The sequence below is a fragment of the Schistocerca serialis genome, chromosome 3 (assembly GCF_023864345.2).
Source record: "Schistocerca serialis cubense isolate TAMUIC-IGC-003099 chromosome 3, iqSchSeri2.2, whole genome shotgun sequence".
Lineage (NCBI taxonomy): Eukaryota > Metazoa > Arthropoda > Insecta > Orthoptera > Acrididae > Schistocerca > Schistocerca serialis.
In genome coordinates, this window is record NC_064640.1 from 855,041,529 (window position 1) to 855,058,502 (window position 16,974).

The window sequence follows — 16,974 nt, forward strand, 5'->3', positions numbered from 1 at the left end:
GTCATTTATCAGTGGAATCTATCACAAATAACATACTGTCATAGTTGCAGTTCAGATTTCTAAAGGGTTCTGATATTGAGAAGGCTATCTTCACTTACAGTGAAAATGTACTTAATTCATTAGACAAAAAATTGCAAGTAACTAGTATATTTTGTGATCTGTCAGAGGCATTTGACTGTGTAAATCACAATATCCTTTTAAGTAAATTACAGTATTATGGTGTAACAGGAAATGCTGCAAAATGGTTCAAATCTAATATCTGTGGCAGGAAACAAAGGGTGTTATTAAGAAAGAAACATGTATTGAGCTATTAGGCATCAGCCAACTGGGAACTAATTACATGTGGGGTACCACAAGGTTCCATCTTAGGGTCCTTACTTTTTCTTGTGTATATCAATGGCCTTTCATCAGTAACATTACCAGATGCCAAGTTCATTTTGTTTGCCGATGATACAAACATTGAAATAAATAGCAAATCAAGTGTAGTCTTAGAAAGACTGGCTAATAAAATATTTGTGGACATTAATCACTGGTTCCTAGCCAATTCTTTGTCACTAAACTTTGAAAAAACACACTAAATGCAGTTCAGAACTTGTAAGGAGTGTCCCACGAGTATATGCCTAACAGATGATGACGAGCAGACAGAAGAAGTGGACAGTGTTAAATTCTTAGGATAACAACTTGATAATAAATTCAACTGGGAGGAGCACACTTCAGAACTGTAGAAGTGTCTAACCAAATCTCTATTTTTAATGCGAATTCTGTCAGACATAGGAGATATAAAAATGAAAAACCTGGCATACTATGATTACTTTCACTCCATCATGTCATATGGGATTATTTTTTGGGGTAATTCATCAAGCCAAGCTAAAGCAACGTGCAATAAGAGTTATATGTGGTATGAACTCAAGAACATCCTGTAGAGGCCTGTTTAGGGAACTAGGGATATTAACTACTGCTTCCCAATATATTTATTCAATAATGAAATTTGTCATTAAAAATATATCACTTTTTCAAAAAAAACAGCACAGTTAATGGAATCAATTCTAGAAATAAGAATAAACTTCACAAGGATTTGATGTCACTTACTCTTGTAAAAAAATGTGTGCCTTATTCAGGAACACACATTTCCAATAACTTGCCAACAGCCATAAAAAACATAACAACCAATGAAATTCAGTTTAAGAGAAGCCTAAAGGATTTATTGGTGGCCAACTCCTCCTACTCCATTGATGAATTTCTCAGTCGAACCAACAGATTTTTGTGTGTGTTACAATCAAACTTCTGCACCATTTCAGTGCAATAATGTCTTCACTGTAAATAAGTACTGTAGTAGTTATATGTTTATTACCTTATAAATAAAATAAACATTTTTTAAAAATTTTAAATTCTGTGTATTAATGTGACCTTAGTAAATGAGTGTTGTAAAATAATCCTTTTATATAGTGTTCATTAAAAAAATGACAATCATTCCACTTGGGACCGTTGGAAGGTACATTAGCTTATGTGTTTTAGTTGTAAATACTGTAATTGTCATGTATTATTGTTTGTCTGACATGTTCTACATCCTGGAGGACCTCCTCATTACGAATCAAAAGGAATGACAGTAAATCTAATCTAATGTCTTATACTACATTACGTTATTTTGTGAAGTTTATCTATTGTGCAGGATGAAGCAGGTAATTTTTTACAGGTGATTATTATCATTATTATTATTATTATTATTCTTACTTTTCTCAGACGTTATGTCTGGTCAAAAATGGAAAGTGACGCGGACCTTGGTCAAGCGTCACTTCCTTTTAACTGTACAGTATATGTTACATTGCATTTAGGAACTTTTGGGTAATTGAACATGTATCAATAATTACAGATTTCTGTGGTTGTATATATATGTTTGGATGTAGCTGTATTGCGTTGATGTACTGGTGGATACTGTGTGGTATGACTCCTGCAGTTGACAGTTTAATTGGTATAATGTCAACTTTATCCTGATGCCACACGTCCTTGACTTCCTCAGCCAGTTGGATGTATTTTTCAATTTTTTCTCCTGTTTTCTTCTGTATATTTGTTGTATTGGGTATGGATATTTCGATTAGTTGTGTTGATTACTTCTTTTTATTGTTGAGTATGAAGTCAGCTTTGTTATGTGGTGGTGTTTTATCTGTTATAATGGTTCTGTTCCAGTATAATTTGTATTCATCATTCCCCAGTACATTTTGTGGTGCATACTAGTATGTGGGAACATGTTGTTTTATTAGTTTATGTTGTATGGCAAGTTGTTGATGTATTACTTTGGCTACATTGTCATGTGTTCTGGTGTATTCTGTATTTGCTAGTATTGTACATCCACTTGTGATGTGATCTACTGTCTCTATTTGTTGTTTGCAAAGTCTGCATTTATCTGTTGTGGTGTTGGGATCTTTAATAAGATGCTTGCTGTAATATCTGGTGTTTATTGTTTGATCCTGTATTGCAATCATGAATCCTTCCATCTCACTGTATATATTGCCTTTTGTTAGCCATGTGTTGGATGCGTCTTGATCGATGTGTGGCTGTGTTAGATGATATGGGTGCTTGCCATGTAGTGTTAACCTTTTTCCAATTTACTTTCTTCATATCTGTTGATGTTATATGATCCAAAGGGTTGTAGGAGTGGTTATGAAATTGCAGTGGTGTAGCCGATGTATTTATATGAGTGATTGCTTTGTGTATTTTGCTAGTTTCTGCTCATTCTAGAAAGAATTTTCTTAAATTGTCTACCTGTCCATAATGTAGGTTTTTAATGTCGATAAATCCCCTTCCTCCTTCCTTTCTGCTTAATGTGAATCTTTCTGTTGCTGAATGTATGTGATGTATTCTATATTTGTGGCATTGTGATCGTGTAAGTGTATTGAATGCATCTAGGTCTGTGTTACTCCATTTCACTATTCCAAATGAGTAGGTCAATATTGGTATAGCATAAGTATTTATAGCTTTTGTCTTGTTTCTTGCTGTCAATTCTGTTTTCAGTATTTTTGTTAGTCTTTGTCTATATTTTTCTTTTAGTTCTTTTTAATATTTGTATTATCGATTCCTATTTTTTGTCTGTATCCTATATATTTATAGGCATCTGTTTTTTCCATCGCTTCTATGCAGTCGCTGTGGTTATCCAATATGTAGTCTTCCTGTTTAGTGTGTTTTCCCTTAACTATGCTATTTTTCTTACATTTGTCTGTTCCAAAAGCCATATTTATGTCATTGCTGAATAGTTCTGTTATCTTTAGTAATTGGTTGAGTTGTTGATTTGTTGCTGTCAGTAGTTTTAGATCATCCATGTATAGCAAATGTGTGATTTTGTGTTGGTATGTTCCAGTAATATTGTATCCATAATTTGTGTTGTTTAGCATGTTGGATAGTGGGTTCAGAGCAAGGCAGAACCAGAAAGGACTTAATGAATCTCCTTGCTATATTCCACACTTAATCTGTATTGGCTGTGACGTGATATTATTTGAATGTGTTTGGATATTAAGTGTGGTTTTCCAATTTTTCATTACTATGTTTAGGAACTGTATCAATTTAGGATCTACTCTGTATTTTTCCAATATTTGTAGTAACCATGAATGGGGTACACTATCAAAAGCTTTATGGTAATCAATGTATGCATAGCGTAGCGGCCTTTGTTTAGTTTTAGCTTGATATGTCACTTCTGCATCTATTATCAGTTGCTCTTTACATCCTCGCGCTCCTTTGCAACAGCCTTTTTGTTCTTCATTTATAATTTTGTTCTGTGTTGTATGTGTCATTAATTTCTGTGTAATGACTGAAGTTAATATTTTGTATATTGTTGGTAGGCATGTTATGGGGCGATATTTAGCTGGGTTTGCTGTGTCTGCTCGATCTTTAGGTTTCAGATAGGTTATTCCATGTGTAAGTGTATCAGGGAATGTGTATGGTTCTGCAATGTAACTGTTAAATAATTTAGTTAGACGTGAATGTGTTGAGGTGAACTTCTTTAGCCAGAAATTTGCTATTTTATCTTTTCCAGGGGCTTTTCAATTGTGCATAGAATTAATTGCTCGGGTGACTTCATGTTGCAAAATTACCACTTCAGGCATTTGTGGTATCATCTTGTATGTGTCTGTTTCTGCTTGTATCCACAGTGCATGTCTGTTATGTTGTACCGGGTTTGACCATATGTTGCTCCAGAAGTGTTCCATGTCTGTTATGTTTGGTGGACTGTCTATTTTAATGTGTGTGTTATCTATTGTCTTGTAAAATTTCTTTTGGTTTGTGTTGAATGTTTGGTTTTGTTTCCTTCTATTTTTACTTTTTTTGTATCTTCTAAGTCATTTGGCCAATGCTTGTAATTTTTGCTTCTTTCCATCTAATTGCTCTATCGCTTCTTGTTGTGTGATTTTACCTAACCTTTTTTGTTTTTTGTCTGATATTTCATTTCTTATAAATTGTGTTAGCTGTCTGATGTCTTTTCTCAGTTTTTCTATTCTGATCTGTAGCCTGTGTTGCCATGCTGGTTTTGTGGGATTTTTCTGTGTGTTGGTTGGTTCTGATCTCTGCCTAGTGTGTATATTTAGTGTAGTGAGTGCTCCTATAGAAACCAGCAGTTGTAACTCTTCCGTAGTTGTATTTTCATTTATTTTGTTGTGTATGATTGTGTTGATAGTTGTTATTGTTGTTTCGACTTGCGGGTTATTTGGTGGTCTATGCAAGAATGGTCTAATGTCTGTGTTTGTGTTTTTATATTCTGTATATGTCAGCTGAAATTTTTCTTCTATATCTAACATGTGTGTCACTTCGTGTCCTATTTGTGCTTGTTCTGGTGGCTGTCTTAAGATTTCGTTTTCCTCCGATTGTTTAATTGATGCGTGGTGTTCTTTATTTGTTTGCTCTGGGATGTTTGAGTCCATTACTGTATTTTATTCTTCTTCTGATTGCATATTATTTTGTCCCAGTATTTGTTGTACTTGTTGTTTGATGTTTTCTAATTCTGACTGGGGTATCATGTTATTTTTGATTATTACACGGATGTGATCAGCTAGTCATTGTTCTGTTAAAAATTTTAATTCTGGGTATCTGGTAATAAATTTTGTGTATACTTGTGATGTGTATCCAGTTGTGTTGGTTCCTAAGTTTGTTGCTTGGTAATAACAGAACATGAGGTGTCGGTTAACTTCATCAGACCATCTCATCCTCTGTCTTTGTTTTCTTTCTAGGGTGGTTGCAGGAAGCATGTCCTGCAAAACACCTCTATTTGGATTTAAATCATTTTCCGTGTGGCTAGCAGTGTCATTACCATTGTGGACAGGCATAGGGTTCAAGCGTCGTCCCCGACCATGACAGCGCTTGTCCGAGGCTTCATTAGTTCTGTCCTGAACCAACTAATCACACTAAAAGGGGGGTTAGCCCTATTAGTGGTTTGTTCTTTTCGTCGCCTTTTACAACTGGCAGTACAACATACCAGAGGCCTATTCTTTTCCCGGGCCTCCACGGGGATTATTATTATTATTATTATTATTATTATTTAAGTATTAAGTAGTATTTAAGTATTATTAAGTATTTAGTGGAGTAATAAGGTGATATTATGAGGATAATAGGTAAAGTTATTATGTTTATACAATGAGGAGATATTAGATGTATTTAATGGAGTATTTATGTATTACTTATGTGATGAGGAGAATGATGTTGGGTAGGGACTGGATAGGGAACATAACTTTTTCTTACCATGGAGAAAGTTTATGAAAGACACATATAGTCAGCAAGGTTTGTAGAGCAAGTTGTTTTCGGTCTGAAGTAACAGATGCAAGTAAATACTCAGTTAAATTTATGCAGAAAGGTTGGGTCTATGTGAAGTGTGACACCTTTTGTAATTAGGCAACATGTCAGTAATCTGTGCACTGGAAAGTGATTAAGTGTCTTGTTGGTAATTAATGTGAAGAATGTGACACTTTAAAATAGGAAGTAAGCTGGAGAATGTTTTTAGGGAATTAACAACTATACCTATACACCACTACATACTTGTACACTGATGAAAGATAATGAGAAGTCAGAAATGTTTATTTCTGAACTTATGAAATCTTTTTACTTACACTGAATCATACAAGGTAAGTCAAGAAAACACATCTGAACACTTGTGGGTAGATGTATTCAGTATTCAAAAGGCTCTATAAATTGAACTACTTATTGTATCAGACTATATACTTGAGACATATAACTGTTCTGTTACTATTTCTGAAAATATGATGAATGATGGGAGTTATATAGTTACTTTTCTGAAAACATGATGAGGTATATACTAAGTTTTTGAAACATTTTACCCTAGATGGCAGAGTTATAATGAATTTGTTTTGTGCTTGATGTGCACCAAGTGTTAGAACCCAATAGTGACTTACTAAAACATGTTATGATCTACATTTATTTGTACAGAAATTCTAGTTTTTAAGTTTTAAAGTGTTTCACCACAACCATATCCCACACAATGATTTTTAAATATCTAACTGGTGTTACATATTTTCTTTGCTGTTTTGTTATTTATGTAAGCAACTATGAGTATGGGAGTGATTCTTGAATGATACTATCAGGTACAAAGACTACTTTGCCATAGAATACTATACCCACACCGCATAAAAAAAACTGCATAACACTATCATTTTTGTAAATACCTTGAAGATACTGTCTGATAACTAGTAATATATGTATACTATTCTTTGTCTTTGAACTACTTGTAAACAGAAGGCACCATGCGATTTTATTTAGATGTCTATGACACAAAACAAGCAAATCCTTTTGTCATCGAAGTGCGTAAAAGATATCGGGCGAGTTATTGACATCTGTGGGCACTTGCTTCCCAAAATTTGATACATAATATCATCTGTGTACAGTATATAATTTTGTGTATTACCTTTGTGGACATTGTCCAATTCAATCCGGTTTTAAGTGAATATTCAACCAGAAATGGTATGTAAATTTCAGACAACACCATGATCTGGAGAGGACATTTTCATTTTTATGCTTTCAGTGTTAGTTATATGACATGTTCTATGGACATTTACCATAGTGTTAATAAATATGTTATTTCATTGATGTTGTATATTATCCTCACTCACGAGTTGAACCAAACTGATAGTGAACTGGGCTGTGTGTTTAAACACACTACATGGTACCCTCAACTGGACTTGGACTTAAATTGTCATAAAGAACTTTTAGTTAAGTGCTAGATTTTACCATGTGGTATCCCGAATTGAAGCTGTGCCATGTTAGCACACCGGACTTGTATTTGAACTACTATACACATAATCTAGTATCCTGGAACTGAGTAGTGCTTATGTAGCACACAGAACTTTAACAAATGCCTTGACGTTTTAGTAGTGTCTATGCTGCACACAGTATTTCATGAACTACTGACAATGTAAAATAGTACTGTAGCCATGGTAGTGCCAAAAAGGTACAGAGGACTTGTTTCTAAGATATGGTATCGCATTTTTCGGTAGCAAAATTGGTATAGTAATCTACAATAGTGCAAATGATATAGTATTTTACAGTTATGATGAAAGTAACAGAAAAGACTGTTTTCAAAATAGTATTAACTTTTCAAAAAATTTAGTAACTTTAGGAAGTCAATTGAATAAGAAAACAAATCATTTATCTTAGTATTTTCTGCATCCAAGTTAAAATTTACAGATTGCTGAGTGTTAGTTTTAGTCTTGTTGCCCCTAATGCGTTAATATTTGCTTTACAGTTTTTGTCTTAGTGTAAGTATTTTTCTTTAATATTGCTAATTAGTAGTTATACAAAATTCAAATTTATTTATTTACTTTTTTCAAGATGAGTTAGTATTTGCTTTTGCCTAAGGGTTTGCCAAGTATTCTTTTCACTCAAACTTCAAATCAGTTAAGAAGTCATTTTTATGTTTCTCTGGTTTCTTTTTGAAATGCAGATTCTGAAAGCCTTGTTTATCTTGGAATTTTCTCATGAAATATTTCACATATGTGGTTAGGGAACATTGGATTCTGAATTTTATACACTGAAAAATGTTGTTGGAAATATCCTTGGAGCTCTGTCCACTCCTAAAAAATCAAGACCATCAACAGTATGAAGAAATCTTTGTTTATGTGAATATATATTTTCATAATTGTTCTATTGTGATGATGATGATGATGATGATGACAAAAATTGCTGTCCATCTAACACTGGTGGCTCATGCAAAATTTTACCGATGTGCTACAATACTACAAATATAAACAGATTTTTTTTTTACTGTATCGTCATGACAGGATTGACTTAATACTGTTGTGATATTAGCCTTACATAATGAACTAAGCTCATGTATGATATTTTTATCTACATCTACGTAGATACTTGGCAGTTGACCACATGATGCATGGCAGAGTGTAGCCTTTACCAGTGGTAGTCATTCCCTTTCCTGCTACACTCAAAATATAGCACGGGAGAAATGACTGTCCACCTTTGTGTGGGCCCTAATTTCTCATGTCTTATCTTCTTGGTACTTATATGGAAAGTATATTTGGTGGCAGTAGAATCATTCTGTAGTTAGAGTCAAATACCATTTCTCTAAATTTTCTCAATAGTTGTCCTCAAGAACATCGTCTTCCCATTTGAGTCGCTGAAGTATCTCCATAATACTCGTGTGTTGTTCAAACCAACTGCTAACAAGTCTAGCAACACACCTCTGAACTGCTTCAATGTCTTCCTTTAATATGATCTGCTGCAGATCCAAAATACTCAATCAATATTCGAGAATAGATCACTAGTATCCTATATGACATCTGCTTTACAGGTAACCACAAAACTGGTTATCATCCACCTTCACAACCACAATCCTCACATGCACATTCCATTTCATATTGCTTTGCAACATTACATTCACATGTTTAAATGATTTTACTGTGCCAAGTGGCACACTACTAATGCTGTTACAGAACAAATTTCTTTCCCTACTCATCCACATTAACTTACATTTTTGTACATGAAGAGCTAGCTGCCATTCATGACAACTAGGAATCTTCAAATAAATTTGTAGTTGAAATATGGACAACAAGCAACCCTATAATGGAATGATGATAATGAAAATTTGTGCTGGGCTGGGATTTGAACCCTGATTTTCTGCTTATTGCAAGAGGTCATCTTACCATTAAGCTACCCAAGCATGCCTCATGGGCAGACTCGATCTTCTATATGTTGTTAACCATGTGTCTATAACCAACACTAGTAAATCCATTATGTCTATTCCCATACAGGGGAGACATTTTAATTGAAAGTCACTTGCCCAGTGTTGGTAGTTAAATAAGATATTGCAGTGCCTGTGTTGTTCAGAAGTACAATGTAGTGGTCTGACTGACATGTATGTATGTCCAGAGGACCACTGCATCACACCTCTTACGAAAACAAGCAGTGCAATATTGTATCTTAAGTAGAAATCTTGTCTAAGGCATCTTGTATCCCATTACAGTCACACAACAGTGAAAAGTTCCTGTACATCACATTATTATCAGTAAATAAACAGATTGCTGCCCACCCTATATGTTTATGATTTCCATTGTTTCTTTTTTGTTAATGCATTGATGTCCTAGATCTTTCACCCCTTCTACCCCATGCATTACTGTTCATGAATAACAAACATGGAAAGCAAATAACACACTGTACACATCACAAACACAAATCCAATGCTCTTCATACACTTTCATACTAAATCTCCTCATATACTCACTTTTTTACCACCACCTACAACCTTTTGACTTACAAGTGTAGTAATCTTAACTAAATTGAATATATTAATTTTACCAATATAAATTTAACTGTTTAAATATATTTAAAATTTTATAATTGAAACTTTAACATTATGATGGGGGAAAAGAAGCACAGAGCAGCAAGAATCAAATGTGAGCTGACAAACTGCCAGCTGGTATGCTTGAACAGTGCACCATGGCACTTATATGTCAAGTATTGCTCACAAATCCCTCATACTTTACTCACAAATTATTAGAGAGAACTTTACATTTTTTATGGCCCATGCAGGTGACATATGATAGTAAGTTCAAAGGGGCATCCACCCATTTCTACTCACACAGTTTGATCCAGATTTGTTAGGATTTAAATTTGGAATAGGTGTACCTAACTCTAATTCTTCCTTTCTTCTCCAAAAATCTACTGGAAAAGGGCCTCTTCAGTAGAACATATACTGAATTTACCATATTGCTTTCACATCACCTTACAGACATCTTCAAAGAAAAATACTGACTTGTGAATGACATCATGCCCTTAGTGCCACCAGGGATAATGTCACACCAGAGCATGTGCAATCAAAACAGACAGTTTTATTGCTTTTTTGAGTTGAGCATAGTGTGGATGACCATTTCAGCACTTGACACTTGTTTCTGGTTATCATATGGAGAGCACAACAAAACATTTTTTCGTCCATTTTATTTGCATACCAGCACACATTTTATGAGAAATGGTATAATTTTAGTGCAATGTTTACAGTTAGCTGTAGCATGTTAAAACATGATCACCAGCCACACTGCCATCAGTAGTCAGCAACAAACTGGTGCAGGAAAATCACTAAAGAAATTCATGAAAACTATCAGTTTTGTCATATCTCCACTGCCATAACTTTTTACAGACTTCTTCGAGCATTTTGTATGGGATCACGTCCAAATGATTAGGCTATCACGAGTTCTGTGCTCATTGTGTTCCAAACCGATTTTCTGAGAATCACAGAACTCAGCTGATGACTGCTTCTCTTGACAGTCTTCTCTCAATGTGTAGAAATTAGGGATTAAGTTGGGTAAGAGGATTGTTGAGGGAGAATTATGGTGAATTAGTGGGGAGTTACTCTTTGTATAACAGTGCAGATGGAGATGACACAGTGATTAACATGTTGAGAATTGATGGAAGAAGTAATTAGTACCTCTGGTGTAGTGTTTTAGGCTGGAAGCAGTAGACTATAGGTGTTGATAGGCAAGAGTGAAAATTTCTTCAGTGGGTTCATAGCAGCAAGCCATAATGAGATGTATTGAATGGTTGGACTTACGAGTTTCAGAAGAAAGTAGAAATTGGTGCGCAGGTGGTCTTAGGACTGAGAAATGAGAAATTCCACAGAGTATTTTTTAGAAGCAATTGGAGGCCATGCTACACTTCTTGACTGCAGTCGATGCAGCAAGTCTTGTCTATTGATTACATTACCACCACCAATTATCATCATCATCTGGAATCTGTTGTTTGTGCAACAGCTACAAAATTGCAGTAAATATAAGGCATACCTGGTAGATTTCTACAGCTGTATCTGAAAGAACTTCTCTGTATTCAGTGAGATCAAAATTCTGTAGACACTGTTCATTCTGTAGTGATGTGTTTTCAGTTTGGAATGTTTTGTCTCCACTATACTGTTTCAGATTATGCAGAAGTCTCACAGTATTTGAAAGCCACAAAACCATTATATCAATATCATCATGGCCTTTCTTAGTAACTTTTTCGATGGTGTAGATAGTTGCTGTCAGGAGTAATCATACTTTCTCATAATCATTTTGACAGTCGGCATCACTAATGCACATGAACAAAATGTATGCAGGCAATCCTGACAGTAATGTTACAGCAATATGTGGCTTTAATTCTGCATTTAAAAGAATGTAAATTCATAAACAATGGAAGAACTTCAATAAAGAGAACACATGAGTGAACATAATGAAAAATTATTCAGGGATATATACTGACCAAGTATCACATGCCTAACAATATGTCTAATATCCTCTTTGTGAAACTCAAAAATTCCTTAGTAATGTTTTTCCTTCTTTCTTATCCCTCTTCTGTTATTCCTTTGACCTTGCCTCTTCACTAGCACTTCCTCTATTGAGTTTTCAGCTGTTTCTGCATTGTTATCTAATTTGCTGGAAAACACTAGGGGAAAAAATGTAATATTGTTTCTGAAGCAGTTACACAATCATTATAACAGCACCTCTCAAAATATGGAATAATTTTAACATCCTGTTTATTGGTCTTCAAAATATACTTACACCCTGCATCCTTCAGCACTTCAGTTTGCAATTTTAAGCTGTTCTTGCATTGTGAAAGTTCCTCTTTAGCTAAATCTAGTTTTTCTTGAAGGACCTGGAATTTGTACACAACACATTTAGAAATAATTAATATATCCAAAATGTATTTTGCCATTTGCACTGATTGTGGTAAAAGTATAAGGAAACAAAATTGTATTTGCAGGCAATGGATTGGGAAAAAATAACAAAGAATAATAAATGTGGGATTAATTATAAAACTGCTGGGGAAATGATTGCACTACAAATTGCATCTATTTGCAAACCATTACAAGAAAAATTCCAGTGATGATGTTAGATGAAAAAGATCTTGCATTTCTCCTTGGACCATACTGATTTTTTCAATAATGATGGATGTGCAGGATTTATGTACAGTTCCTTATTATCTAGTGAGAAGGTATCATGAAAGCTTATCCTCAGGAGTCACATTCTCTGGCCACAAAAAATCATAAGATATATTCATTGTATCTCTGTCAATTAAACCTTATACTTATTTCCTCACAAATCATTTGTAATTATTGGTCCATGTACATTGGGTGAAGTTTAACAAAACACAAGAAACTAAATACAGTTCATCAGCATTCTTAAAATAGGGACTTCATAGTTCAAGGATATATTAAACAGGTTGGGAAGCCACAGAAGATGATCACAGCATTTACAATCTTATAGTCATATCAGGAGGGTGAAATCTGTAACTCTGGGTGTACCAAGAGTATCCTGAGAGGAAGCATTCAGTAAGTAATGTAAAGGAGTACAATGCTTTAACATTTCTGGCTCAGTTCTTTACTGCATTATGAGCATGAAATCTGCAGCTAAATGACAGATGCAAAGTTGCCAAGATTTTTCTATGCTGAAACCAGTAGATTGTATACCATAATCAAAGAAATGAAGCAGATGATGCAATACTGGGAGAAACTAAACTGCTTTCAGAATAAGATTTTCACTCTGCAGCGGAGTGTGTGCCTGTCAGGAAGTTTCACTATACTGCTTGCATATAGTGGCAATGAACTGCTAACTCATTACAAAAACAGCAATAAATTGGATAATAATATTTTAAAATATAACAACTGGAATTTACATAATTATTCATGGTATCAGCAAAGTTTTCTCAGATGAGCTGCAGCTTGGCACAGGGTAAATGACAGCCAGTTGAGTCTTTGAGTAGTACCCAACACAGTCAACATGTCTGCAACACATATCATTGTAAATATAATGCTTTCAATCAAAATTTCCATAATCAATCTAATGTTCATTACAATTTTCGTAACACATGTATATCTTCCAACATGCCTGTGTGAGAAGTGAAACCATTACAGATATGTTGACATTACAACATTTTATTTCTGCGTAAAGAATATTTCATATCAAGTTGCTGTTAACCTAATAAAAATGTACTGGTAATCTAATAACTTACATATTCACACACGCCTTATTGCCACATTCTGCAAAGTAGATGTGAAAGTTAATTTAGCATCAGTTCCAGTCAACTCTACTCTTCACGAAAGAATGCCACTGACATAGGAATGAAGGTGAGTGACCATTATGTGGAATCGTGATGAGGTTGGGTGAATGTGCATTGCTGTTGTTCAACTTTTAACATATTGTTTCTCAGCAACTCATGTGCACTAGTCCTGTCCATTATCTTAGTTGCCTCAGCCAGTTTCCAGCTGCAGAGCTTCATGATAAACCAAGTTACTTCTCATACTACAGGAAACAGACTCAGAAGGAGTATGGATTTCAGTTTGAACTTTTCAGTGCTCCAGGAAAGTGTGTTTTTAAGTGCAAGTACATTTCTCAGGTAAGCACAGCCCTTCCATCAGATTGGAGTGACATTAGTTAGCTGGAAAGTAGTGTTTGAGACAGTGAGATCAATGTGGGAATGTTTAGCTTCGATAGAAATTTTTAGAGTAATGTCTTTGTGTGATTCTTTCTCCATTTACATTGACTTTGAACTTCCTTTTTAGTTATTATTGACAACAGCTGCCAGTAGCCAGCTGGAAGTGATGTATTCAACTGACAGCATTTATCATTTTCCAGTCCAGAGCTCATATATCTGAATCTGTCCTGAAAGTAGTTTGGTAAGTACAGGGCTTTCAATTATTGACTCTGGAGTAGTGAGAAGTTCAACCCTCTCTCACAGGTCAAGTCAAGGCTGACAACCCTTATTTCAACTTACTGGGTAGTGTGGCAGTGCCGAGAAGTTATCCAGTTCTACTAATAATGCTTCAGATTAAATCTACAGAGCAGTAAATCACATTATTTGTGTAGCACACTGGTCATTGCTAAGAGTAGTGCATTCCAACTGCTGCCATGGATGGAATTGCATGCAATGCCACAGAAGCTCTGACATGTGGACAAAAGGAATGTTTCAAACCCATCATTGCATAGTAATGAATGCAGCCATAAGGGTGATTGTTGTTTTAGTAATATAGTGGGGTTTAATAGCTGTTATTAAAATAGAATAAAAAGTTATGAAAGTAGTGATAAAATTATAATATGTTTTATAGGAAATTAGGAGTAGCATAGTATACAAATACTAGTTTGACAAAGAGAGAATGAAATTTTTCACAGAAAAAAAACAAACATGAAGAAATTAAGACCAAAGATCAGTTGTGTAACAACTGCAGGTGTAAATTGATTCCAATAGAAAATAAACTGTTTTTTTATTAACAAGAATATGAATTTTATTGGCTGGAAAGACAATTTTTCAGAGTTTTGCTTAATTGAATAATAAAGGTAATTATCTCATGTTAGTGCGTAGGTGCTCACCCAGAGGATACCAGCTTTAATGGTGGTGATGGAAGAAAGTTTCATCACAGGAATCTGGACAAGGGGATGAGGCAGGGAAAAGGTGGAAGCAGAGAAGAGAGGTGGGGTAACATCCCTAAAGTGTGTCACTCAGTCACTATGAGAGGGCATTTTGTACTGTTGGTTATTCCTCAATCAAATGTGAATGTAAAGTTTTACAAACACCCTCCAAGGATTTGATTTGAAGAATGAAGTATGTGAAGTGAGAGTTTACTTTCATTCCATGCTAATCTGCAATGACAGAAAAAACTGCACTGCAAAAGCACTCAGCACAGTCAACTACACAAGAAAAAAAAGAGAAAAAATAAAAAAAAGAAAGAAGAAAAATGAAATGGACACTTCACTGCTGGGTCACAAGATGAAAGCAACAAACATTTTCCACTAGTACCTGACAGAGAAAACAGCATGGTATTTGTGCTTAGCCATGAAGTTCAGCATTAAGTAAGGGACTAACTGGAAACATCTAAAAAATTGGCATAATTATGAACTCTTAAAAAGACCACACAAAACTACAACTGTTATTGCTGATTTGGTCTCAGTCCTCTATGCATTCTACTATTGTTAAGTTTTGTTACTGAGAAGAAAGCATAGAATAATACATTGTTTCCCCATTACAGCAGTCTGTATTATCACCTCTTCATGCATGTGTGTTTCCTCCTAAGACATCCTGTACATGCTATAAGCTGTTTTAATGAAGTTTTTAAACATTAATATGATCTGAATTAATATTCACCAGCTTTTCTGAAGTCACTCTTATAATTTCATGTTGCATAAAAGCCTCAGTTTGAGTTAGTGGGCTTTTAGTTAATCTTGGAGGCAAAAGCTTGTGCTGATTATCATTCTCCTCTCTGAGTTTCTCATTTCCTTGTTGGAGTTGTTCTCTTTCTGCTTGCCACTTATTTTTCTCTTGGTGCAATTCGTCTTCCAGCTGCCTACATGAATTTACAGTTTAAAGAGTTAATGATTCCCAGACTTAACTAACAAAAATAAGATATGGTACTGCATTTTTGCACATACCTGTTTATCTTCTTCTGTGCTTCAAATGCCAGTACTAGCTCCACAACCTCATTTATTAAGTGTACATGACTTCCATAGTTGATACTAGCAACATTCTCCAAACCTTCAGTTTGCTTTGCTAGAATACTGTGTAACTGAATGCATTCCTCTCGCCATCTGTCAACTTCAAGTTGCAGCTGAATGTACTGCTCTGAATGAGAACAAATTTATAAACTGTCATAAATAAATGAAATTAATACTAATTCAAGTATAACAAAATAACACCAGTCGTGTAGAGAATCAGATGTTATGCTGTTGAACAGTCACCTGTGACTGTCAAGTTACCATCCCTAGAGTATTTGGAAGCACAGACTTAAAATGCACATCAGGAACACATTCTCAATCATTATATCTATTATATTTGTTTTAGTGTTATAGCAATTTTATACCTTTAGCATGTAGTATGATAGAATAATTATATCTGTCTAGAACTGGCAGTATTTGTAAAAACCTGCACATACAGAAGTCCTCAATTATTAGAAAGAGCATCTGTGGAGGAAAAAAAACTGTTTTTCAGAATGAAAACCATGAACTTGGCCATTTGGGAACAACAGCAGCAAGAAAGATCCTTACTATGATGAAGGAACAATTTGATCTTACTTAGCAATTCTTCTCGCCCTGGACCATCATCTAATGTTTGCTTAGAACAGCAATCATCGAATGATAGCTGAAGTTTAGTCATATTTGCATGTAATCTTCGATTTTCTGAAATTGACATATAAAAGGTGTCTCAAGAATGATGCCTCAGAGGTAACAGATACTTAAAACAGAGTTAAACTGACTCAACACTGCTCAGTTTATGTTGCTGGCTCAAAAAAGATTTTTATGTAATGGTATCACTTATCATTTTTTATGTACAATTTGAGGTACCTTAATATGCAGTGGTCTTTGTAGTATTGCATACTTGAGATTACCTCAGAGTCTGTCACAGATCTATAAGTATGAAGAACATTGTCTCTTAACTGTGTCCACATTGGAGTGTATTTCTCAACAGAGTATTTGTTAAACAAACATGCTGTAAAAATGTCAATTTTCTCTGGTCCTCTTCCCT

The 16,974-nt window shown here is 34.7% G+C and overlaps 1 protein-coding gene across 1 annotated transcript in view; it reads right to left on the reverse strand.

The window, feature by feature from the left end:
• The window catches only part of LOC126471270 (unconventional myosin-Va-like), a 70,181-nt gene extending 53,576 nt beyond the window's left edge, over window positions 1–16,605 (reverse strand). Inside the window, exons 1-5 of the mRNA XM_050099389.1 lie at window positions 16,524–16,605; window positions 15,885–16,074; window positions 15,601–15,799; window positions 12,024–12,117; window positions 11,274–11,503 (exon numbers count right to left, since the gene is read on the reverse strand). Coding sequence (XP_049955346.1) covers window positions 11,274–11,503; window positions 12,024–12,117; window positions 15,601–15,799; window positions 15,885–16,074; window positions 16,524–16,605 — 795 coding nt within the window. The remainder of the gene's footprint in view (window positions 1–11,273; window positions 11,504–12,023; window positions 12,118–15,600; window positions 15,800–15,884; window positions 16,075–16,523) is intronic.
• Between the last annotated feature and the right edge of the window lie 369 nt (window positions 16,606–16,974).